Below are 23,683 nucleotides of genomic sequence, written 5' to 3'. Positions count from 1 at the left end.
TGGCCGGGTCCCAGCCCGGCCGCCGGCTCTTCCCTCCGCCCCCCCGCCCAGCTCCACCCCCGGCCCCGGTGATTTTAACCCTTGGAGGCAGAGCCGCGGCCCCGCCGCTTGACAGGAGCCGGCTCCGGTCCCAGGATCCGGCGGATGAAAGCGGAGGGAGGGGACGGGAAGTTCGCAGCAGACACCGCAAACAGGGGGGTAATTAAAGAAGAAAGCAACAACCGCCTCCCTCCCGCGCCCGTGGCCGCCTCCTCCTCACACCGCCACCCCCCCCGGGGACCCCCGGGCGCCCCTTCTGTCCCCACCCCCACACAGACACCGCAGCTGTCCCCACCCCGCGTGTTGGTGACACTCAGGGGGTGGCCTTTCCTCCTGTCACCCCCTCCCGAGACCCCCGGAGCTGTCCCCAAATCCAGGGGTGACACTCAGGGGGTGGCCTCTCCTCCTGCCGCCCCCTCCCGCGACCCCCGGAGCTGTCCCCAAATCCAGGGGTGACACACAGGAGTGGCCTCTCCTCCTGTCCCCCCCCCCCCCCCCGGGCCACCTGCGATGTCACCTGTCCCCGTGGGGGGCTCAGTGCCCCCCATTGCTCCTCGGTTTTTTTCCGTGCCATAAATGGGACGGGGATGGACGCAGGGGACAATTTTGGGGTCAGAGCCGGACCCGCGGCAGGAGGGAGCGGGATTCAGGACCCACCGCGATGGATTTGGGGCAACCCCAAAAATGAAAAAAAAAAGCCCGGGAGGCTCTGGCTGAGCCTGTCCCAGCTCGGGCGGGGGTGTCCAACCCCCCCCCGTCTCCCGTGTCCCCCCCGAGGCTGCGGGAGGGACAAACCCCGGGAGCTGCCGGGTGACAACACCGCGGCCAGTGGAGCCACTTAATCACCGGCGCGTCGTGTCCCCATTTCAAACCGCTGCGCCCGGCTGGCGGCCACCACAGCCCCGCGGGGACCCTGCTGGGGCACGGTGGGAGCCCACCCGTGCCCGGGACCCCAAAAAATCCCACGGGAAAAGGTTCTGGTGGCCCCGCAGAGCCGGGATCCCGGCTGTGGCGCGTGGGAGCCCGCATCTCCCGGCGAGCCTGGCAAGCGCCCGGCCGGGCGGAGGGTGCAGGGAACTCCTCCTTGGCCTCGGGGAAAACTCTCCTGGTTTTCATCATCCCAGCAGGGACGGCTCCACCGCCGCCGCCACCGAAACGCGGCTGCCTCGTGGGGCTGAGCGCGGCCCCACGGGCCCGGCCCTGCGGGGGGGATGGAGGGGATGGGGAGCGGTGGGGAGGGGTCCCGTGATGGGGAGAGGGTCCTGTGATGGGGAGAGGGTCCCGTGATGGGGAGCGGTGGGGAGGGGTCCCGTGATGGGGAGAGGGTCCTGTGATGGGGAGAGGGTCCCGTGATGGGGAGCGGTGGGGAGGGGTCCCGTGATGGGGAGAGGGTCCCGTGATGGGGAGAGGGTCCTGTGATGGGGAGGGGGATCCCGGGATGGGGAGAGGGTCCCGTGATGGGGAGAGGGTCCTGTGATGGGGAGAGGGTCCTGTGATGGGGAGAGGGTCCCGTGATGGGGAGAGGCGTCCTGTAATCGGAAGAGGGGTCCTGTAATGGGGAGGGGGTCCTGTAATGGGGAGAGGGTCCTGAAAAGGGGAGAGGGGTCCTGCAGTGGGGAGGGGGATCCCGGGATGGGGAGAGGGTCCCGTGATAGGGAGAGGGTTCTGTGATGGGGAGAGGGTCCCGTGATGGGGAGAGGGTCCTGTGATGGGGAGAGGGTCCTGTGATGGGGAGAGGGTCCTGTCGCGGGAAGGGGGGTCCTGGGATGGGGATCCTCCCATGGAGAGGGGGATCCTGCCTTGGGGAAAGGGATCTTGCAGTGGGGAGTGGGGTCCTGCAATGGGGAGGGGGATTCTGGGAAGAGGATCCTGCCATGGGGATCCCGGGAAGGGGATCCCGGGAAGGGGATCCTGCCATGGGAAGGGGGATCCTGCCATGGGGATCCCGGGAAGGGGATCCTGCCATGGGGATCTGGGGAGGGGGATCCTGCCATGGGGATCCCGGGAAGGGGCAGGACAAGCGGCTGATGGGGGCTGGCTGTGCAGAAATGGGGTCGAACACATCCCCAATTCCCATCCCAATTCCCATTCCAAATCCCCATCCCCAATTCCCATCCCAATTCCCATTCCAAATCCCCATTCCCAATCCCCAACCCCAATTCCCACCCCAGTCCCCAACCCCAATCCCAATCCCCATCCCCATCCCCATCCCCATCCCAATTCCCATCCCCATCCCAATTCCCACCCCAATCCCAGTCCCCATCCCTGCCGTGCCACCACAGGGAGCAGGGACGGTGTCCCCTGGTCCCCACCTGCCCCTCACCCTCACACCCGCCCGGTCCCACATCGCTCCAGGGGCTTCTCCCAGTGCTCCCAGTGCTCCAGCGGCTCAGGATGATCCCGGCACTCCCATCCCGGCCATTCCCTGCCCCAGCTCAGCCTGGGAGGATGAGGGGGACACGGTGGGGACAGGGATGAGGAGCTGGGAGCACCTGACCCCAAAACCCCACTGCGACCCCCTGGACCCATCCCAAAGCGCAGATCCCGGGCTGGGATCGGGCTGGGATGAGTCTGGGAGCGGGATGAGGCAGCGGGGCGGGACTGGGGGCACTGGGGGGGATCAGGATTTGGGGTCTGGGGGCTCCTGGGACCCCCTCAGGCAGAGCTGGGACCACCCACCGGGAGGGAATGACGGCGCATTCCAGGGGGGATCTCCTCTCGCCACCGAGCGCCTGAAACCCCCGAGCCGTGCCTTGAAATTACACCTAATTACGCAGCTCATTTGCATAAATTATAAGGCAAGAGGCAAGTGCCTCCAATCCCTCCGAGTGATCAGGAGCCGCTCCGGGGGGAGGGGGGACCGGGGGGGGTTCGGGGTCCTGCCCGGAGCCGCTGCAGGAGGGGTCGGGGCTCCCCAAAAGTGCAGCGGGACCCCGGAGCGTCCCCTCAGTCGCCAGAGGTGTCCCCAGGGCTGGCGGGGACTCGCTGAGCCCCCATGGGTGACAGCGAGGGGGACAAGGGCGGGCTCGGGGGGTTGGGGACAGCGGGGGATGGAGGGAGGGACAGAGGGACACAGATGGGCTGCGACAGTGACATCCTTGTCCCCCCCAGGCACGGAGGAACAGAGGCACAGCGATGTCACCACCCAGGGGGGTGCAGGGGGGACAGAGGGACACCCCAAACCCCCTCCCGGCTCCGGGAAGGCGACAATTTCCTCCTGTGCCATAAAAGAAATGTCCGAGCGTGCCCGGGGAGTGTCGCTGTCCCTGTCCCCGTGTGCGGGGGGGTGGCGCTGAGCTCGTCCCTGTCCCCGAGCACGTCCTGATCAGTCGGGGTGGCCCGGGGGGGTCCCCGGGGGGGGCTCTGCCACAAGGCTGCGCCGTCTGGGTCGCCCCATCCCGGGGGGACACCCCGGGGGTGGCCGCGGGGCCTCAGACGGGGACAGACGGAGCTCCCCGGATCCTCCCCGCGGCTTTTGGGGGCCCCCACACCCAGACGGCCCCGGGGGGGTGACGCCCGGAACCTGCTGAGCCTGGGGGGGACCCCGAGACTGCGGGAGGTGGCGCGCTGGGGACAGCGCCAGGTGACGGAGGGAGGGGGGTGGCACTGGGTGGTCACAGCCCTTGCGGGGTGGTCGCAGTCTTGGGGGGGTGTCGCGGTCCCCACGGGGGTGTCACGGTCCCCACGGGGGTGTCACAGCCCCCACGGGGGTGTCGCGGTCCTCACGGGGGTGTCACAAACCCTCGAGGGTGTCACAGCCACCATGGGGGTGGCACGGTCCTCACGGGGGTGTCACAGCCCCCACAGAAGTGTCACAGCTACCATGAGAGTGTCACAGTCCCCACGGGGATGTCACAGCCCCCACAGAGGTGTCACAGCCCCCACGGGGATGTCACAGACTGCACGGGGGTGTCACGGTCCCCACGGGGGTGTCACAGCCCCACGGGGTTGTCACGGTCTCCACTGAGGTGTCACAGTCCCCACGGGGGTGTCACAGCCCCCACAGAAGTGTCACAGCTACCATGAGAGTGTCACAGCCCCACGGGGGTGTCACAGTCCCCACAGGGGTGTCACGGTCCCCACGGGGGTGTCACAGCCCCCACAGAAGTGTCACAGCCCCCACTGGGGTGTCACAGTCCCCACTGGAGTGTCACAGCCCCACGGGGGTGTCACGGTCCCCACGGGGGTGTCACGGTCCCCACGGGGATGTCACGGTCCCCACAGAAGTGTCACAGCCCCACGGGGGTGTCACAGCCCCACTGGGGTGTCACGGTCCCCACGAGGGTGTCACAGCTCCCACGGGGGTGTCGCGGTCCCCACAGAGATGTCACAGCCCAACGAGGGTGTCACAGCCCCCACGGGGGTGTCACAGCTCTCTCGGGGGTGTCACAGACCCCACGGGGATGTCACAGCCCAACGAGGGTGTCACAGTCCCCACTGGGGTGTCACAGCCCCACGGGGCTGTCACGGTCCCCACTGGAGTGTCACAGTCCCCACTGGGGTGTCACAGCCCCACGGGGGTGTCACGGTCCCCACTGGAGTGTCACAGCCCCACGGGGGTGTCACAGCCCCCACGGGGATGTCACGGTCCCCACGGGGGTGTCACGGTCCCCACTGGAGTGTCACAGCCGCCACTGGAGTGTCACGGTCCCCACGGAGATGTCGCGATCCCCCCAGCGCTGTCACAACAACCGACAGGACACAACCCCTCCCTGTGCCACCCCGGGGGACAAGGCCATCCCCCCGTGCCACCCGCGGTGCCCTGGGGACAGCTGGCACAGCGCTGCCCACCCTCTCCCCGAGGCCAGGGCCACCCGCCAGCCTGGCAGAGATCTCTATCGCGATTATCGCCACGGGATTCCCCCGCCCGCAGCGGCTCCGGGTCACGGCGTGCCCGGAGGCGGCGTTTCCTCAGCGGGAGCAGGAATCGCTGTCGGGACTCGAGCTCTGCGACCGAGCCGAGCCTTAAACGCGATTTTTAATTGGAGTTTTAATTAGTCCCGTGCTAATCTCGCTGCCGTATCTGCGCACAGCCGGCCCGGCTGTCAGTCAGGGCATGGGGAAACCTGCACGGCTCGGGGTGCGGAGAGACCGGCACGGGGACATGGGGACATGGGGACATGGGGACACGGGGACACGGGGACATGGGGACATGGGGACAGGGGGACAGCGGGACAGCGGGACATGGGGACAGGGGGACAGCGGGAACGGGGACATGGGGACAGGGGGACATGGGGACATGGGGACAGCGGGAATGGGGACATGGGGACACGGGGACATGGGGACACGGGGACAGCGGGACAGGGGGACAGCGGGACATGGGGACATGGGGACATGGGGACAGGGGGACAGCGGGAAAGGGGACATGGGGACATGGGGACAGTGACAATGGGGACATGGGGACATGGGGACAGTGACAATGGGGACATGGGGACAGTGGGAACGGGGACATGGGGACAGTGGGAATGGGAACATGGGGACATGGGGTCAGTGGGGACTTGGGGACAGCGGGGACATCACACCGGGGACACCGGGGACACCGGGGACACCGGGGACATCGCACCGGGGCTGGGACACCGGGCTGAGGCGGGAGTGGGGACACGGATGCAGAGGGGACAGGGACACACGGCGACACTGGGGACAGGGACAGGGACACGGGGCTGGCACGGGGGAGGAGCGGGAGGGGAGCGGGCTCGGGAGGAGCCGCGGTTCCCGGAACCGAGCGTGGGCTTGGGCGCGTCCCGCGGGCGCGGGGAGGGGACAGGGGGCTTGGGGACAGTTGGACTGCAGACGTGGCGTGTCACCGCTCCGTGTCACTGCTCCGTGTCACTGCCCCGGGCCCTCTGGGTCCTCTCGGTGCAGCCTGACCGTGCTGTGTGTCCCCGTGTGTCCCTTCTCACCGCACAGACACTGTCCCCGTGTCCCTCTGTCCCTGTGTCCCCTCACTGCGTCCCTGTCCCCTCTCGCTGCTCATCGTTGTCACCCCCAAGCCGGTGGTCATGTCCCTTTCGCAGACACGGTGACACGGATGGCGCCGGTGTCACTCCCGCCTGGGGAAACTGAGGCAGGCAGCGACAGGTTGGGACTTGTCCCTGCAGCGGGGGCGGGGCCGGGGCAGCGGAGCCACCCGGGGGGCTCCGGAGGTGGCCCTGTCCCCTCCCTGTGCTGGTCCCCACCCGCTGTCCCCTCCCCGGAGGGTGGCAGTGCCACGTGGGATGTCCCCAGGCAGCTCCGGGTTGATGTCGCACGGTCCCCACCCCCGGGGGGTGACAATGCCATTTGGGGATGTCCCTGGGAACCTCTGGGGCTGATGTCGCAGGGTGCCACCCCTGGGGGGTGACAATGCCATTTGGGGATGTCCCTGGGAACCTCCGGGGCTGATGTCGCGCGGTGCCACCCCCGAGGGGGACAGTGCCACTCGGGGATGTCCCCGAATGTCGCACGGTCCCACCCCAGGGGGTGACAATGCCATTCGGAGATGTCCCCAGGCAGCTCAGGTTGATGTCGCACGGTCCCCACCGCCGGGGGGTGACAATGCCACTCGGAGATGTCCCCGAATGTCGCGCGTTCCCACCCCAGGGGGTGACAATGCCACTCGGGGATGTCCCCAGGCAGCTCCGGAGTCCCTCCGGTGCCACAGGGACAGCAGCGGGGTCCGGCCCAGGTGTCCCCAAGGCGCTGCCACACCCCGCGCGTGGCTGTCCCCTTGTCCCCAGCTCAGGGACACAACGCCCGCGTCCCCCGCGCCTTTTACGAGCTCGGCCACATCCCGCGCGTCCCTGGGGGTGTCCCTGAGTGTCCCCAACCCCTGCCACCCCTCCGGGACCACCCACCCGCCGCTCCCCGGGGATGGGGACGGTGACACCGGGGCGGCTCCGGCAGTCCCGGGGACCCCCGGGTGAGTTTTTGGGGTGTCGGGGCGGGGGTGGCGGGCGGGTGAGTAAGCGGAGCGCGGTAATTAAAGGCGGGGATGCTCTCGCCACAGCAGGTTCCCACAAATGGAGGCCCCGCGGCCACAGACACGGCACAACAAAGCACCGAGCAATTATTTGGCTCCAGTGGGAGCTGCCGGGCCCGTGGGGGCTGGAGCCAGCCGGGCACCCCCCCGGGAAAGCAGCGCTGGCACCGCCGAGGGGACCCCGGGGGGCGTGGGGGGACCCCGGGGGGCGTGGGGAGATCCCGGGGGGCGTGGGGGGATCCCGGGGGGCGTGGGGGATCCCAGGGGGCGTGGGGGGACCCCCTTCTCAGCCCAGATGGGGATGGGGACCCCCTCCTCAGATGGGGTGGGGATGGGTTGGTGGAGACCCCCTCCTCACCCCATGGGTGATGGGGACCCCCTCCTCAGCCCAGGTGGGGTGATGGGGACCCCCTCCTCACCCCATGGGTGGTGGGGACCCCCTCCTCAGCTCAGATAGGGATGGGGACCCCCTCCTCACCCCATGGTTGGTGGGGACCCCCTCCTCACCCCATGGGTGATGGGGACCCCCTCCTCAGCTCATATGGGGTGATGGGGACCCCCTCCTCACCCCATGGGTGGTGGGGACCCCCTTCTCAGCTCAGATGGGGTGATGGGGACCCCCTCCTCACCCCATGGGTTGTGGGGACCCCCTCCTCAGCTCAGATGGGGATGGGGACCCCCTCCTCACCCCGTGGGTTGTGGGGACCCCCTCCTCACCCCATGGGGTGATGGGGACCTCCTCCTTAGCCCATGGGTGGTGGGGACCCCCTTCTCAGCCCAGGTGGGGATGGGTTGATGGGGACCCCCTCCTCACCCTATGGGGATGGGGACCCCCTCCTCAGCCCAGGTGGGGTGATGGGGACCCCCTCCTCACCCGATGGTTAGTGGGGACCCCCTCCTCACCCAATGGGTGATGGGGACCCCCTCCTCACCCCATGGGTGGTGGGGACCCCCTCCTCACCCTATGGGGTGATGGGGACCTCCTCCTCACCCCATGGGTGATGGGGACCCCCTCCTCACCCGATGGGGTGATGGGGACCCCCTCCTCACCCGATGGGGTGATGGGGACCCCCTCCTCACCCTATGGGGTGGTGGGGACCCCCTCCTCAGCTCAGGTGGGGATGGGGACCCCCTCCTTAGCCCAGATGGTGATGGGGACCCCCTCCTCACCCTATGGGTTGTGGGGACCCCCTCCTCACCCCATGGAGTGGTGGGGACCCCCTCCTCAACCCAGGTGGGGTGATGGGGACCCCCTCCTCAGCCCAGGTGGGGTGATGGGGACCCCCTCCTCACCCCATGGGGTGATGGGGACCCCCTCCTTAGCCCATGGCTGGTGGGGACCCCCTCCTCAGCTCAGATGGGGATGGGGACCCCCTCCTCACCCTCCTCACCCTCCTCACCCCCCTCATGGATCGGTTTTGGGGGATGCCCGTCGGTTTTTAGGCGTCCCAAAATCTCTCTCGGGGGGGTTTGGGATGGGTTTGGACGCCCCCAAAAGCTCCAGTGCTCCAAGGGGATCCTCATCCTCTCGGGGAGCCCCTCCTGGTTTGGGTCAGGGGTTCGCTGTCACCTTTGGGCACCCCAAATTCTGCACGGGGATTGGGGTTCCCCCGTCCCTTCCTGAACACCCCAAAATCCTCCAAGCACCCTCCAAGCAGGGGAATGGGGACCCCAATCCTCTCGGGGAACCCCGATCACCCCAAAATCCTCCAAGCAGGGGGAATGGGGATCCCAATCCTCTCGGGGAACCCCGATCACCCCAAAATCCTCCAAGCAGGGGAATGGGGACCCCAATACTCTCGGGGAACCCCGATCTCCTCTCAGAAGAGGATTGGGCACCCCTAAGTCCCCCCCTCGCCCCCCCAAATAATCCTGAGCGCCCCAATCTTTGCCAACCTGAGCACCCCAAGATCTGCACGGGGATCTGGGGATCCCCAAAGCCCCCCGCACCCTGGGAGCACCCCAATCCCTCCAAGCACCCCGAACTGCCCCAGCACCCCAAATCTGCGATGGGGCCGGGGACCCCCATCCCCCGGGACACCCCAAAACCCCGCTGGGCCCCCTCTGCGGAGGGGTCGGGGTCCTTCAGAGGCGCCATCACCCCCCGGATCCCCCAAATCGCCCGCACGGACCAGCCCGGGGTGCCCCGAGGGGCCTTTGATGGGCGGGGGGCGAGGGGGATCCCCGGGACTCCCCTCCCGCCGGGGGACCCCACTGACGTCATCCGCTTCAACCGCTCCTCGCCAATCACAAGCGTGGCTCGTCCGCATCGCGCTTTTCATTGGTTTGTTAACCTGTCAATCAAAAATATATTGACCGATCAAAATCCGGGGATTGATTGATCCCGCCCACGAGGAATATTCCCTCCCTTAAGACCTGTCAATCAAACACCATCCAGCCTCAGGCCGGGCTTGCGTCCATTGGCTGTCTCTGCTGTCAATCAAATATCTATTCTGTTATTGGCTGTCCGCTGCCGTCCGTCATCTCGGAGCCCCGCACCCATTGGCGGAACTCTCCCTCCATCACGAGCCTGATTGCTCGGCTTAGCTGCCAATCAATCATTAACCCGCCGCGGATTGGCCGCCAATCCATCATCTCGCCTCCCATTGGCCAGATCGCCGAGAAGCCGAGCGGCGATTGGTCGGAACCCCTCCTGGGGGCGGGCGGAGCAGGGCGGTTCCCGGCGGAGGAAGATGGCGCCGTGAGCGGGTCGGAGCCGCCGCCGCCCCCGGCCGGTCAGTGCGGGGGGAGCGGGGCCGGGGCGCGGCCGCTCCGGAGCCGCCGGGGCGGGGAGCGGCCCTCGGTCTCCCCGACCCGCCCTCCCTCAGCGCACGGCGGGCGGGCGGCGCTTCCGGCAGCGGGGCCCGCTCGGGGGCGGGCCCGGCCTTTCGGACCCGCCTCCCCCGGGACCGCCCGGAGGGACCGGGGGGGGCCCGGGGGTGAGGCCGGGGGGTCCCCCCGGGGGTCCCGGGCCCATCCCGGGGTCTCTCCTGGGGGTCCCGGGGATGCGGGGTCGGGGCGGGCCCGGGGCTCCCCTCACGCGGGGCCGGGCCGGGCTCTGAGGGGATTTTCCCTCTCTCCCGGTTTTTGGGAGTTTTTGGGGGGTTTGGAGCGGGAATTCTCCGGGATTTGGAGAAGGATTCGGGCTGGTTCCGCTTGGGGGGGTCCGTTCGTGTGGGGGGCTCGGGGTTGGTTCCCTTGGGAGGGTTCGTAGGGCTGGGGAATTGGGGACCGGGAGGGATTCGGGATTATTCCCAAATTTCCCTTGGGGGATTCATTCCCTGAGTGGGATTCGGGATTATTCCCAAATTTCCTTCATGGGATTAATTTCCCGATGGGATTTGGGCTGTTTTTCCTGGTGGGATTCATTCCCTGAGTGGGATTTGGGATTATTCCCAAATTTCCCTTGGGGGATTCATTCCTTGAGTGGGATTTGGGATTATTCCCAAATTTCCCTTGGGGGATTCATTCCCTGAGTGGGATTTGGGATGGTTCCCAAATTTCCCTCATGGGATTAATTTCCCGATGGGATTTGGGTTGTTTTTCCTGGTGAGATTCATTCCCCTGATGGGATTTGGGATGGTTCCCAAATTTCCCTTGTGGGATTAATTTCCTGATGGGATTTGGGCTGTTTTTCCTGGTGAGATTCATTCCCCAAGTGGAATTTGGGATGGTTCCCAAAATTTCCCTCATGGGATTCATTTCCCAATGGGATTCAGGATTGTTCCCAAATTTCCCTTGTGGGATTTGTTCCCCTGATGGGATTTGGGATGGTTCCCAAATTTCCCTCACAAGATTAATTTCCCAATGGGATTTGGGCACCCATCCCTCTTCCAACACCCCCAAAAATGGGATTTCTCCCAGGGAAAATGGGATTTCTCCCAGGGAAAATGAGATCTCTCCCAGGAAAATGGGATTTCTTTCAGGAAAAATAGGATTTCTTCAGGGAAGATGGGATCTTTCTGGGAAAATGGGATTTCTCCTGGGAAAATGGGATTTCTCCAGGGAAAATGGGATTTCTCCTGGGAAAATGGGATTTCTCCAGGGAAAATGGGATTTCTCTCAGGGAAGATGGGATTTCTCCTGGGAAAATGGGATCTCTCCCAAGAAAATGGGATTTCTTTCAGGAAAAATAGGATTTCTTCAGGGAAGATGGGATCTCTTCTGGGAAAATGGGATTTCTCCAGGGAAAATGGGACTTCTCCCAGGGAAAATGGGATTTCTCTCAGGGAAGATGGGATTTCTTTCAGGAAAATGGGATCTCTTCTTGGAAAATGGGATTTCTCCAGGGAAAATGGGATTTCTCCTGGGAAAGTGGGATCTCTCCCTGGATCTGCCTCTCCCTGCCTGGCTCTGATTCGCAGTCAGGGCTGTTAATCCTCAGCTGTGCCCTAAATTCCGATGGAAGGGAGGGAACAGCCACACAAAATCCCCGGAACAACATCCCTGCCTCTTCCCAGGCATCTGGAAGACTTTTCCCATTACTTTTCCCCTTTTTTTTCCTTCTCTGTTTGGGGATATTCCACATTCCTGGGGTGAGGAAATGTTATCCCAGGATATCCAAGAGGTTTTGGGGGGTCTCAGCTCGGGTTTTCCAGGAGTTTTGGCTGCTGGAGGAATTTTCTGGAGGTTGGGGCTGTCCCTGTCACCCTCAGCCACCCTAAATTCTTGGGATCTTATCCAGGGGAAATTCCCAAAGGAAATTTGTCTTCAAATCCAGAAGAAAACACAGAGAAAATTGTGAGGATTTGGGTTTTTTTTCCCAGCTTAAACCCTTTAAAAAGGAACCATTCAAAACCAGGAATTCTTTCCATGGATTCCTTTTCATTCCCAAAGCTGGAAAAACAGCAGGGAGATGGTGTGGGCTGGGAATTGGGAGATTTGGGGCTGGAAATGGGAAGGTTTTGGGTTGGAACTGGGAAGATTTGGGGCTGGAAATGGGAAGGTTTTGGGTTGGAAATGGGAAGATTTGGGGCTGGAACTGGGAAGATTTGGGGCTGGGAATGGGAAGATTCAGGGCTGGGAATGGGAAGATTTGGGGCTGGGAATGGGAAGATTTGGGGCTGGGAATGGGAAGGTTTGGGGCTGGGAATGAGAAGATTTGAGGCTGGGAATGGGAATATTTGGGGCTGGAAATGAGAAGATTTGGGGCTGGGAATGGGAAGATTTCAGGCTGGGAATGAGAAGATTTGGGTCTGGGAATGGGAAGATTTGGGGCTGGGAATGAGAAAATTTCAGGCTGGGAATGGGAAGATTTGGGGCTGGGAATGGGAAGATTTGGGGCTGGAACTGGGAATATTTGGGGCTAGGAATGGGAATATTTGGGGCTCTCTGGACACACCTGCTTTGAAGTTGAGCTCTGTCACTTTTTGGGACTCAGCTCCTCCAAGCCACAGCCGCGCTGGAATTCAGCCAAACACCAGAAAATCCAGGAATCTCCTCGGGATTTCCCTTTGGGAAACAACCCCCAAACCTCAGGGCCAAACCAACACACAGCGGTGTGACCCCATAACCCCCCAGTGAGACAGGATCATTTTAGAGGTGGGGGAGAAACAGCAGGGAAAAATCCCTGGGGATCAGAACCTCGGGATTTGGAATTGTTGGGCTGATCCCTCTCTCTCTGCTCTGTCCCCACAGCTGGAGGGACAGCATGGCAGCCACGGCCGCCGTCAGCCCCAGTGAATACCTGCAGCCCGCCGCCTCCGCCGCCCAGGTGAGTCCAGCCCATCCTCAGGGCTTTTCCCAGGATTCAGGAGCATCCAGGAATCCCTCCAAAAGCTCATTCCCACTCCTGATCCCAGCCTTGTTCCTCCTCCTCCTCCCTGAGGATGTGGGGTGGCTTTGGGGTTTGAGCTGCCTCAAAAGCCAGGGTGAATCTCCCAGGGTGAATCTCCCAGGGTGTTTTCCACGGCTTTTGTGATTTTTTCGATCCCAGGGATGGGATTTAAAAGATGATGTCATCACTGATTAAAAGCAATTAATGTTTTGTGAGGAATTCTGTGATAGAAAAATTAGGAATTTCTGCCCAGAAAGGTGGTGGAGTCACCTGGGGCTGTTTAAGGAAGGACTGGACAGGATTAAACCCTTTAAAAAGAAACTGTTTAAAACCAGGAATATTTCCCTGAATTCCTTTTTATTCCCAAAGCTGGAAAAACAGGCAGCAGGGAGATGGTGTGGGCTGGGAACTGGGAGATTCGGGGCTGGAAATTGGAAGATTTCAGGGTGGGACTGGGAAGATTTGGGGCTGGGAATGGGAAAATTTGGAGCTGGGAATGGGAAGATTTGGGGCTGGGAATGGGAAAATTTGGGGCTGGGAATGGGAAGATTTGGGGCTGGGAATGGGAAGATTTGGAGCTGGGAATGGGAAGATTTGGAGCTGGGAATGGGAAGATTTCAGGCTGGGAATGGGAATATTTCAGGCTGGGAATGGGAAGATTTAGGACTGGGAATGGGAAGATTTCAGGCTGGAACTGGGAAGATTTGGGGCTGGGAATGGGAATATTTCAGGCTGGGAATGGGAATATTTGGGGCTGGGAATGGGAAGATTTGGGCCCTCAGTGCCATGCTTGGGGTGCCAAAATATCCCCCAAAGATATTTCCAACCTCAGTTATTGGTGAATTCCACCATCCTCTAAAGGCACAGCGGGTAATTAAGCAGCTCCCTTAATCAGGGGAGCCTCATTAGCTGTTCCTGCAGGTTCCTGGCACTAACTGCCCTGTCTCCCCAGGACTCCCAGCCCTCTCCCCTGGCCCTGCTGGCAGCCACATGTAGCAAGATCGGTCCCCCCGCCGTGGAAGCCGCCGTGACGCCGCCGGCCCCTCCGCAGCCCACCCCTCGCAAACTGGTGCCCATCAAACCCGCCCCGCTGCCCCTGGGCTCGGCCAAGAGCAGCATCGGCATCCTGTCCTCCAAAGGGAACCTCTTCCAGATCCAGGGTTCCCAGGTGGGCACCTCCTACCCCGGTGGGCAGCTGGTTTTCGCCATCCAGAACCCGGCCGTGCTCAACAAAGGCTCGCGCTCCTCCTCCTCATCCTCCTCCTCGTCTTCCTCGTCGTCCTCCTCCAACATCCAGTACCAGGCTGTGCCCCAGCTGCAGCCCGGCGGGGCTCAGACCATCCAGGTGCAGCCCAACCAGATCCAGATCATCCCAGGCACCAACCAAGCCATCCTCACGCCTTCCTCTTCCTCGCACAAACCCGTGCCCATCAAACCGGCGCCGGCGCAGAAAGCGGCGACGGGCGGCGTGGTCAAACTGCCCGGGGGTGGCAACGTCACCTTGACCCTGCCCGTCAACAACCTGGTGAGCTCCGAGGCAGGAGGCCAGGCCCAGCTGCTCACGGACAGCCCTTCCAAACCCGGCAAAAAACCTCGGAAAAAGGCTCTGTCCCCCGCCCAGCCGGCCGCCGTGGCCGTGGCCGAGCAGGTGGAGACGGTGCTGATCGAGACCACGGCGGAGAACATCATCCAAGCCGGTAACAACCTGCTGATCGTGCAGAGCCCCGGCTCGGGGCAGCCGGCGGTGGTGCAGCAGGTGCAGGTGGTGCAGCCCAAGCAGGAGTCGCAGGTGGTGCAGATCCCGCAGCAGGCGCTGCGCGTGGTGCAGGCCGCCTCGGCCACGCTGCCCACCGTGCCCCAGAAATCCTCCCAGAACTTCCAGATCCAGGCGGCTGAGCCCACCCCCACCCAGGTACAGCCTCCTTGGAATCTCTGCCCTGTTGTTTTCCCCCCTCTCTGATCCTCAGTTGGGGTTTTAGGAGCTGGAGGGTTTTGTGAGACGTTCCCGCTGTGGTTTGGGTGTTGCTGAGTGAATTCCCTGGATGTTGGGAGCGCGGCCGTTCCCTCTGCAGGGATTTAGGAGCTCCACCTGCTTTTATAGGATCTGGAGGAGCTCGGTGTCCCTGAAAGCTCCCCAGTGCCACGGCTGGGGTTGGGATGAGCCAGCTGCTGGGGAGCTCCCGGGACACAAAGGGATGTGGGAGAGGGGTTGGTGTCTTTGTGCTGCCTTGGGTGAAATCCAGGAATCCAGGAGCTCTCTCCTTTCTCCAGGAGACGCACAAAACTCCAGGTTTACTTCCCAGTGAGGCTGGGGAGGGGCTGGGATGCATTTCCCAGACGAGCTGCGGCTGCCCCACCCTGGCAGTGTCCAAGCCCAGCTTGCAGCACCCTGAACCAGCAGAAGAAATCCCTGGCAGTTAAAACAAGACAACCTTTAAAACCCCTCCAAATCCCAAACCTTCCTTCCTCCCCTCCAGATCTACTTCAAAACCCCCTCTGGCGAGCTGCAGACCATGCTGCTCCAGGAGGCCTCCTCCTTGCCCGTGCCTCCACCTCTGGGCACGTCCTGCGGCAGCCCCGCGTCGCGCAGCCCCGGCCCCGGCGCCGGCCGCAAACCGGCCCCGCGCAAGGAGCGGCCGCTGCCCAAGATCGCCCCGGCCGGGGGCATCCTGAGCCTGAACGCGGCACAGCTGGCAGCAGCTGCCCAGGCCATGCAGACCATCAACATCAACGGCGTCCAGGTGCAGGGAGTCCCCGTCACCATCACCAACAGCGGAGGTGGGTGGCGCTGCTGGCGGGAATTGGGGATGGGAGAGGGTGTGGGAAGCTCAGGGAGGGTGGGAATGTGGGATGGAATCGTCCCCGGATCGGATCAGATCAAATCAAATCAAATCCCTTGTGCTCCTGAGGGAGGATGGGGACAGTGAGCAGTTCCCTGAGGATGGGAATGTGGAATGGAATCCTCCCTGGATCGGGTCAGATCGGATCAGATCAAATCAAATCAAATCCCTTGTGCTCCTGAGGGAGGATGGGGACAGTGAGCAGTTCCCTGAGCTTCCCGAGGATGGGAATGTGGGATGGAATTCTCCCTGGATCGGGTCAGATCGGTTCTGATCAGATCAGATCAGATCCCTCGTGCTCCTGAGGGAGGATGGGGACAGTGGGCAGCTCAGGGAGGATGGGAATGTGGGATGAAATCCTCCCTGGATCAGATCAGACCCCTCGTGCCCCTGAGGGAGGATGGGGACACTGAGCAGCTCCCTGAGCTTCCCGAGGATGGGAATGGGGGATGGAATCGTCCCCAGATCGGATCAGATCAGATCAAATCAAATCCCTTGTGCTCCTGAGGGAGGATGGGGACAGTGAGCAGATCCCTGAGCTTCCCAAGGATGGGAATGTGGGATAGAATCCTCCCTGGATTGGATCAGATCAGTTCGGATCAGATCAGATCAGACCCCTCGTGCCCCTGAGGGAGGATGGGGACACTGAGCAGCTCCCTGAGCTTCCCAAGGATGGGAATGGGGGATGGAATCGTCCCCGGATCGGGTCAGATCGGTTCTGATCAGATCAGATCAGATTAAATCAAATCCCTCGTGCTCCTGAGGGAGGATGGGGACAGTGGGCAGCTCAGGGAGGATGGGAATGTGGAATGAAATCCTCCCTGGATCAGATCAGACCCCTCGTGCCCCTGAGGGAGGATGGGGACACTGAGCAGCTCCCTGAGCTTCCCGAGGATGGGAATGTGGGATGGAATCCTCCCCGGATCAGATCAGATGGGATCCCGAGGGGCTCTGCAGTGTCAGCACCTTCTGGAATGTTTCCCAAAGTGCCCTTTGGGTGGTTCCAGCACATCCTGGAGAGCTGTGGATAACAGGGATGGCTGCCTGCCCAACCCAGGAAGCACCTGAGGTTTCCTGGGAGCCCAGCCTGGCTCTGTTCCCTCCTCAGCTCTGTGTCCAAATCCTTGGGATGCCTTTTTCCAGAGGACTAGGACCCAGCCAGGCAGAGGGACAGTTGGATCCCATTCCAGATCCCCGTCCTGGGGCTGGAACACCTCCCTTGGATCCCATTCCAGATCCCCATCCCAGGGCTGGAACACCTCCGTTGGATCCCATTCCAGATCCCGGTCCTGGGGCTAGAACACCTCCCTTGGATCCCATTCCAGATCCCGGTCCTGGGGCTGGAACTGCTCCCTTGGATCCCATTCCAGATCCCCATCCCAGGGCTGGAACACCTCCCTTGGATCCCATTCCAGATCCCCATCCCAGGGCTGGAACATCTCCCTTGGATCCCATTCCAGATCCCAGTCCTGGGGCTGGAACTGCTCCCTTGGATCCCATTCCCATCCCGGGGCTGGAACACCTCCTGCATCCCTTTGGAATGAGAAACTCTCCCAAGTTCCCAAATCCGGGAGAGGCAGATTCACACACACAGCTCCATCCTTCCATCTCCAGGGATCTCCATTCCAGAGGGTGAACCCCTCACTCCAGGGATCTCCCTAAAACCCAAACCCAGCCAGACACGGCCCCGCTGCTCCTGATCCCAGGAATGTCACCTCCTTGTCCCCATTCCAGGGCCAAACCCTTCCCAAGGAGCCAAGGGGAGGGAGCTGTGTCTGTGGGGAGTTTTATCTCCTTCCTGAGCCAGCCAGTCCTGCTGCTGCCGTGGTTTTTTCCAGCAGCTGGCTTTGGCACCGGGAATCTGCTCCTCCTCGCCAGGCGTCAGCAGAAATCCCGGCCCGGCGCGGTTTCCCGCTCCGCCGTTCTCCCGGGATTGGCTTTTGGGGGTTAGAGGGGGGGGTGTGATTTAATTAGAGATCCCAACGAATGTGGAGGGGACCGGTAGGACCTGCTGCCCACGGGTGTGACGAGCTGAGCCTCAGCCAGGACATTCCCACCACCTCCCAATCCCTCGGCTTCGCGCTTCCCCGCCGGTGGATCCCTCGCTCTGCCTGCGCTCCCTCCCTGCTGCCTCCGCTCCTCCGCTGCCAAATCCCATTTGTTCTCCTCCTCCTCCTCCTCCTCCTCCTCCTCCTCCTCCTGCTGCTGCCCTGGGAGCAGCCATCCCGATCCCAATCCCGATCCCGATCCCGATCCCGACCCCGCTTGCTGACGCTGACCCCGTCTTCTTCTTTCCAGCCCCCGTCACGGCTGCCAGGGACGCCCGAGCCTGGAGCGGCCCTTAGGCTGCGGGGTAAGTCCCGTTTTTTTGCTCAATATATTGCACGTTTTTTCAAAGTTTCTTTTTTGTTTCCTCTTTGAGCCCTTTTTTTCCCTGCCCCCCTAAAAGGGTCTTTTGAAAACTTTGAAAACTTTGAAAAACCGCACAGTATATTCAGAAAAAAGGGACTTACCGGGAGCGGCACGTGGCAAAGGGGGCTGTGCTGCATGCGGGGATAAATTTGGGATATTCCCTGCTCCAGAGGGTCCGCTGGGAGGAGCGTGGATGGATCCTGACTGCCCCTTTATCCCTCCCCAGGCCAGCAGCAGCTGACGGTGCAGAACGTGTCCGGCAACAACGTGACCATCAGCGGGCTGAGCCCCACCCAGATCCAGCTGCAGATGGAGCAGGCGCTGTCCGGGGATGTCCAGCCGGGAGAGAAGAGGAGGAGGATGGCCTGCACCTGCCCCAACTGCAAGGACGGCGACAAGCGGTCAGTTCAGAACCTGGGAAGGGCTTGTCCTGCTTGGATCCACCTCTTCTGGGAGTGGTTTATCCCACTTGGATCTGCCTCTACTGGGAGTGGTTTATCCTGTTTGGATCCACCTCTTCTGGGAGTGGTTTATCCTGTTTGGATCCACCTCTTTTGGGAGTGGTTTATCCTGTTTGGATCCACCTCTTCTGGGAGTGGTTTATCCTGTTTGGATCCACCTCTCCTGGGAGTGGTTTATCCCGCTTGGATCTGCCTCTACTGGGAGTGGTTTATCCTGTTTGGATCCACCTCTTCTGGGAGTGGTTTATCCTGTTTGGATCCACCTCTTCTGGGAGTGGTTTATCCTGTTTGGATCCACCTCTTCTGGGAGTGGTTTATCCCGTTTGGATCTGCCTCTTTTGGGAGTGGTTTATCCCGCTTGGATCCACCTCTCCCAGGATTGGTTTATCCCGCTTGGATCTGCCTCTCCCAGAGTGGTTTATCCTGCTTGGATCCGCCTCTACCAGAATAACCTGGAGTGGTTTATCCCACTTGGCTCCGCCTCTCCTGGGCATGGTTTATCCTGCTTGGATCTGCCTCTCCTGGAAGTGGCTTATCCCACTTGGATCTGCCTTTTTTGGGAGTGGTTTATTCTGCTTGGATCCGCCTCTCCTGGGTTATCCCATGGTGGTTTATCCTGTTGGATCCGCCTCTCCTGGAAGTGGTTTATCCCACTTGGAGCCACCTCTCCCAGAATAACCTGGAATGGTTTATCCTGCTTGGATCCGCCCCTCCTGGGCGTGGCTTATCCCACTTGGATCTGCCTCTTTTGGGAGTGGTTTATCCTGCTTGGATCTGCCTCTCCCAGAATAACCTGGAGTGGTTTATCGCGCTTGGATCCGCCCCTCCTGGGCGTGGCTTATCCCACTTGGCTCCGCCTCTCCTGGGCGTGGTTTATCCCTCTGACTCCGCCCCTCCTGGGCGTGGCTTATCCCACTTGGCTCCGCCTCTCCTGGGAGTGGTTTATCCCTCTGACTCCGCCTCTCCTGGGTGTGGTTTATCCCTCTGGCTCCGCCTCTCCCGTGCTGACCCCGCCTTTCCCCGCAGGCCGGGCGATCCCGGGAAGAAGAAGCACATCTGCCACATCCCCGAGTGCGGCCGGACGTTCCGGAAGACGTCGCTGCTGCGGGCGCATGTGCGGCTGCACACGGGCGAGAGGCCCTTCGTGTGCAACTGGGTGTTCTGCGGCAAGCGCTTCACGCGCTCCGACGAGCTGCAGCGGCACGCGCGCACACACACAGGTCTGGGATACCCCTGGATACGCCCTGTTCCCTGGGGAGAATCCCACAGAGGTCTGGGATATCCCTGGATACGCCCTGTTCCCTGGGGAGAATCCCAAACAGGTCTGGGATATCCCTGGATACCCCTCATTCCCTGGGGAGAACCCAAAAACAGGTCTGGGGTGTCCCTGGAGTGTCCCTGTTCTTAAAGAACCACCCAAAAACAGGTCTGGGGTCCCCCTGGATACGCCCTGTTCCCTGGGGAGAATCCCACAGAGGTCTGGGATATCCCTGGGTACCCCCTGTTCCCTGGGGAGAATCCCAAAAACAGGTCTGGGATACCCCTGGATACCCCTCATTCCCTGGGGAGAACCCAAAAACAGGTCTGGGATATCCCTGGGTACGCCTCATTCCCTGGGGAGAACCCAAAAACAGGTCTGGGATATCCCTGGAGTGTCCCCATTCCTAAAGAACCACCCCACACAGGTCTGGGATATCCCTGGATACCCCCTCATTCCCAGGGGAGAATCCCAAACAGGTCTGGGATACCCCTGGATACCCCTCATTCCCTGGGGAGAACCCAAAAACAGGTCTGGGGTGTCCCTGGAGTGTCCCCATTCCCAGGGGAGAACCCCACAGAGGTCTGGGGTCCCCCTAGAGTGTCCCTGTTCCTAAAGAACCACCCCACAGAAGTCTGGGATATCCCTGGATACCCCTCATTCCCTGGGGAGAACCCAAAAACAGGTCTGGGGTATCCCTGGGAAATTTTGGGGACACGGGGATTTGGGCACACAGGGATTTGGGCACGGGAGTTTGGGGACACAGGAATTTGGGGATAAGATTTGGGGACAGAGGGATCTGGGGACACAGGGATTTGGGGACAGAGGGATTTGGGGACACAGGGATTTGGGCACACAGGGATCTGGGCACACAGGAATTTGGGGACACAGGGGTTTGGGCACACAGGGATTTGGGTACAGAGATTTGGGGACACAGGGATTTGGGGACACAGGGATTTGGACACACAGGGATTTTGGGACACAGGGATTTGGGCACAGGGGGATTTTGGGACACAGGGATTTGGGCACAGGGATCTGGGGACACGGGGATTTGAGGACACAGATTTGAGGACAGGGATTTGGGCACAGGGGGATTTTGGGACACGGGGATTTGGACACAGGGATTTGGGGACACAGGGATTTGGGCACACAGGGATTTGGGGACAGGGATTTGGGCACACAGGGATTTTAGGACGCAGGGATTTGGGCACAGGGGGATTTTAGGACGCAGGGATTTGGGCACACAGGGATTTTGGGACATGGGGATTTGGGCACACAGGAATTTGGGCACAGGGATTTTAGGATGCAGGGATTTGAGGACAGGGATTTGGGCACACAGGGATTTGGACACAGGAATTTGGGGACACAGGAATTTGGGGACACAGAGATTTGGGCACACAGGGATTTGGACACAGGGATTTGGGCACACAGGGATTTGGGGACACAGAGATTTGGGGACAGAGGGATTTGGGCACACAGGGATTTGGACACAGGGATTTGGGGACACAGGGATTTGGGCACAGGGGGATTTTGGGACACGGGGATTTGGGCACACAGGGATTTTGGGACACAGGGATTTGGGCACAGGGGGATTTTGGGACACAGGGATTTGGGCACACAGGGATTTGGGGACACAGGGATTTGGGCACATGGGGATTTGGGGACAGAGGGATCTGGGGACACAGAGATTTGGGGACACAGGGATTTGGGCACACAGGAATTTGGACACAGGGATTTGGGGACACAGAGATTTGAGGACAGTGATTTGGGCACACAGGGATTTTAGGACGCAGGGATTTGGGCACAGGGGGATTTTGGGACACAGGGATTTGGGCACAGAAATTTGGGGACACAGGAATTTGGGGACACAGGGACTTGGGGACACAGGGATTTGGACACAGGGATTTGGGGACACAGGAATTTGGGGACAGAGGGATTTGGGGACACAGGGATTTGGACACAGGGATTTGGACACAGGGATTTGGGGACACAGATTTGAGGACAGGGATTTGGGCACACAGGGATTTTAGGATGCAGGGATTTGGGCACTGGGGGATTTTGGGACACAGGGATTTGGGCACAGGGGGATTTTGGGACATGGGGATTTGGGCACACAGGGATTTGGGCACAGGGGGATTTTGGGCACACAGGAATTTTGGGAATGGCACATTCCCGAGGCTTTGCCAAACCCCCTGACCCCGTCCCCTCTCCCGCAGGTGACAAACGCTTCGAGTGCGCGCAGTGCCAGAAACGCTTCATGCGCTCCGACCACCTGACCAAGCACTACAAAACCCACCTGGTCACCAAGAACTTGTAGGATCGGGACAGAGAGAGAGAGAGACAGAAATTCCCTCCCATCCCAAATCCCAGGAGGGACCTTGGGGACCTCCCCACCCTCCCGACCGTGCACAGCACCCCCAAAAAAAATGGGGTGGGGGGTCCCTGTGACCGCCACAGGCTCAGGGTGGGGTGACCCAGAGCCCCCCCAGAGCCCCCCAGGATGTGGGGCAGGAGAAGGGGACGCCCAAGAGAGGCTCCACAGCACATTCCTACTTTATATTTAAAGTCTATAAATAGCTATAAATATCTATATAACCCCTTTGGAAAAAAATCCCTTTTTTTCTATGGAGATCGTTGCCTTACACTCCCCCTCTCCCAGATCCCGACCCCGTGGATCATGAGTGCTTTTTTTTAAAAAAATCTATTTAATCCCCTGGATTTCTCTCCCAAAACCCAATATTTTATTTTTTTCTTCCCCCCCTCGCTCCCAATTTTTATTTCTGAGCAACTTTGGCGTTTTTCCCTTTTTTTTTAATTTTAGGACTTCATCCCCTTTTTTTTTGTTGGTTTTTTTTTGTGGGAGTTGTGGTTTTTTCTGTTTTTTTTTCCTGTTTATTTTTTTCTGCTTTTTTTTTTCATTTCATTCCCTTTTATTTTTATTTTTTCATGGTTTCTTCATTATTTTTTTTTTTAAATTTCAGGACTTCACCCCTTTTTTTTTCTATTTTTTCCCCCCCATTTTTCCTGCCCAGTGTGTGCAGATCCCCCCACCCCGTGTACAGTGTACATTGTATCATAGATTATATTGCTTTGGAGCTTTTAAATTAAACAAAATCCACTTTATTTTTTAGTTGTTGTTCCCGTTTTCCCTGGATTATGTGACGGATCTGTTCCCAGTTTTCTGAGCTGTACCCGGAGGCAGCCGGGAGCTTTTCCTTGCTAAATAAATTTAGTCACCAGAGGCAAATCCAGGCTCCTTCCCTCTCTCTCTTTTTTCCATTTTTTTCCCGGGAATGTTGTGGAAAAGCGGGATTTGGTGGATGGGAATGCCCAAAATTGAGGGAATTTGGAGTTATTGGCGGGAAAATTGGTGCTCTGGTGTTGGTGTGAGGTTTGTCCCCAAATCCTGGCCCTTGTCACGGCATCCCAAATGTCCCCAAATCCCTGTCCCCAAATCCTGTCCCCAAATCCTGTCCCTAAATCCTGTCCCTAAATCCTGTCCCTAAATCCCTGTCCTTGTCACAGTATCCCAAATATCCCCAAATCCCTGTCCCTAAATCCTGGCCCTTGTCACTGCATCCCAAATGTCCCCAAATCCCTGTCCCTAAATCCCTGTCCTTGTCACAGTATCCCAAATATCCCCAAATCCCTGTCCCCAAATCCTGTCCCTTGTCACAGCATCCCAAATGTCCCTGTCCCCAAATCCCTGTCCCCAAATCCCTGTCCTTGTCACAGTATCCCAAATGTCCCCAAATCCCTGTCCCTTGTCCCAGTATCCCAAATTTCCCTGTCCCCAAATCCCTGTCCCTTGTCCCAATATCCCAAATCCCTGTCCCTTGTCCCAATATCCCAAATGTTCCTGTCCCCAAATCCTGTCCCTAAATCCCTGTCCTTGTCACAGTATCCCAAATGTCCCCAAATCCTGTCCCTTGTCCCAAT

The 23,683-nt window shown here is 60.5% G+C and overlaps 1 protein-coding gene across 4 annotated transcripts; it reads left to right on the top strand.

Annotated features, from left to right (window-relative positions):
- Positions 1–9,645: 9,645 nt before the first annotated feature.
- SP2 (Sp2 transcription factor) lies at positions 9,646–23,196 on the top strand. 4 transcript variants are annotated; one of them, XM_058858186.1, is made up of 7 exons: positions 9,646–9,732; positions 12,635–12,710; positions 13,726–14,685; positions 15,251–15,551; positions 18,252–18,426; positions 19,513–19,706; positions 21,961–23,196. In XM_058858186.1, exons 2-7 carry the CDS (start codon positions 12,648–12,650, stop codon positions 22,059–22,061), a joined length of 1,794 nt encoding a protein of 597 aa, XP_058714169.1. In that variant the 5' UTR covers positions 9,646–9,732; positions 12,635–12,647; the 3' UTR covers positions 22,062–23,196. The 4 variants fall into 4 exon arrangements, with proteins under 4 accessions (XP_058714169.1, XP_058714171.1, XP_058714168.1 ...); XM_058858185.1 differs by lacking the exon at positions 9,646–9,732 and adding an exon at positions 11,223–11,737; XM_058858187.1 differs by lacking the exon at positions 9,646–9,732 and adding an exon at positions 11,773–12,538.
- Positions 23,197–23,683: the final 487 nt, after the last annotated feature.

Source organism: Poecile atricapillus, chromosome 27 (assembly GCF_030490865.1).
Source record: "Poecile atricapillus isolate bPoeAtr1 chromosome 27, bPoeAtr1.hap1, whole genome shotgun sequence".
NCBI lineage: Eukaryota > Metazoa > Chordata > Aves > Passeriformes > Paridae > Poecile > Poecile atricapillus.
Note: the sequence above shows the minus strand (reverse complement) of the source record. Positions and strands in the feature narration are given on the sequence as shown.